At 62.1% G+C, this 1,094-nt stretch overlaps 1 protein-coding gene across 1 annotated transcript; it reads left to right on the plus strand.

Moving 5' to 3' along the window:
* On the plus strand, window positions 1-721 carry LOC102015942 (palmitoyltransferase ZDHHC3-like; the record flags this gene model as incomplete). The annotated part of the gene is given in 1 exon segment (XM_005379523.2): window positions 1-721. A coding segment is annotated over 1 exon segment (306 nt), but the record flags the coding sequence as incomplete, so codon positions are not given.
* Between the last annotated feature and the right edge of the window lie 373 nt (window positions 722-1,094).

A 1,094-nucleotide genomic window follows, 5' to 3' on the forward strand; every position in this document is an offset into this window, starting at 1 on the left:
GGCTGGGCTCGCGGGGACTGGGGCCCGCGCAGCACAGTGACGCCCGGCGGCGCGCGCCTCCTGCTCTTCCTCGTGGCGCTCAAGGGCTTCCTCCTGGCCGCCCTGATGTGCTGCTTGCAGATGCACACCATCTGCACCGACAGCACGCCGATCGAGCGGCTGCGGGGCGAGCGGCCCGCGGGCGGCCGCGGATCTGCGTGGGCCAACCTCAAGGCCGTCTTCGGGTCCCGCGTCTCGCTGGCCTGGATCAACCCCTTTGCCTCCCCCGAGCCTCGGAGGGCAGGAGGGTTCCACGATGTGGTCTGAGGGTCTCGCGCTGAAACGGGGCGCCAGGGGAACCCCGCCAAGGTGTCACTACCCAGCCAGCAGCCAGCTCCCCCAAGCCAGGGGACAAAGGCACAGGCCGCCTTGTCAGCAGGCCGCGGGCCGCCCGTGACCAGCCTCGGCGTCCACAGAGGAGCGGACCCTGCCGTCCCAAAGCCGAGAATGAAGTGTCAGGAGTTGCGAAACCCTTCCCAAATGCGTGACTGTGGCGCTGAGGCAGCCGAGGTTGGTCCTTGGCCCGCAGGAGTTGCGTGGTGCCTTCCAGAACGCGCTCCCCGTAAACCCAACACCGCTCTGACCTGCTTCCTGCGCTCCGTTGGATTTGGCAAACTAATACACAGGATTTCTGCTTTTTGATTTATCCATGAAACAGCCCATAAATTTATACCTTTAACTAGTCTGATCTGCTTGTATCCTTCTCCTGCCACGCTGGCCGTTGGAATGAGTGGAGAGCCGAGCGAGAGGTCTCTGTTTTCTGAACGAGTGGTACGAGATTGGCACTAGATGCACCTTGGACGCGGTTAGTGGCTCTCCCCGAAAACAGCTTTTTGCTTTGCGAAGGTTGGAGAGCCATGTGCGGTTGTGAGAAATTAACAGAGTCCGGCGCCTTCGCGGGTTCCCCAGTGGGAGCACCGTGCATACCGGTAGTGCGGCGTTACCGCCGGGAGATCCGCTCCATGCCAGCAGTGACCTCGTGTTTCATTGTGGGAAGGTGCGTGCGTTCAGTTCTGTGCGGCTTTGTCACACAGCTGGGTTTGTGTGTCCAACAC

This window comes from Chinchilla lanigera, unplaced genomic scaffold (genome assembly GCF_000276665.1).
Source record: "Chinchilla lanigera isolate Chin_1 unplaced genomic scaffold, ChiLan1.0 scaffold00012, whole genome shotgun sequence".
Lineage (NCBI taxonomy): Eukaryota > Metazoa > Chordata > Mammalia > Rodentia > Chinchillidae > Chinchilla > Chinchilla lanigera.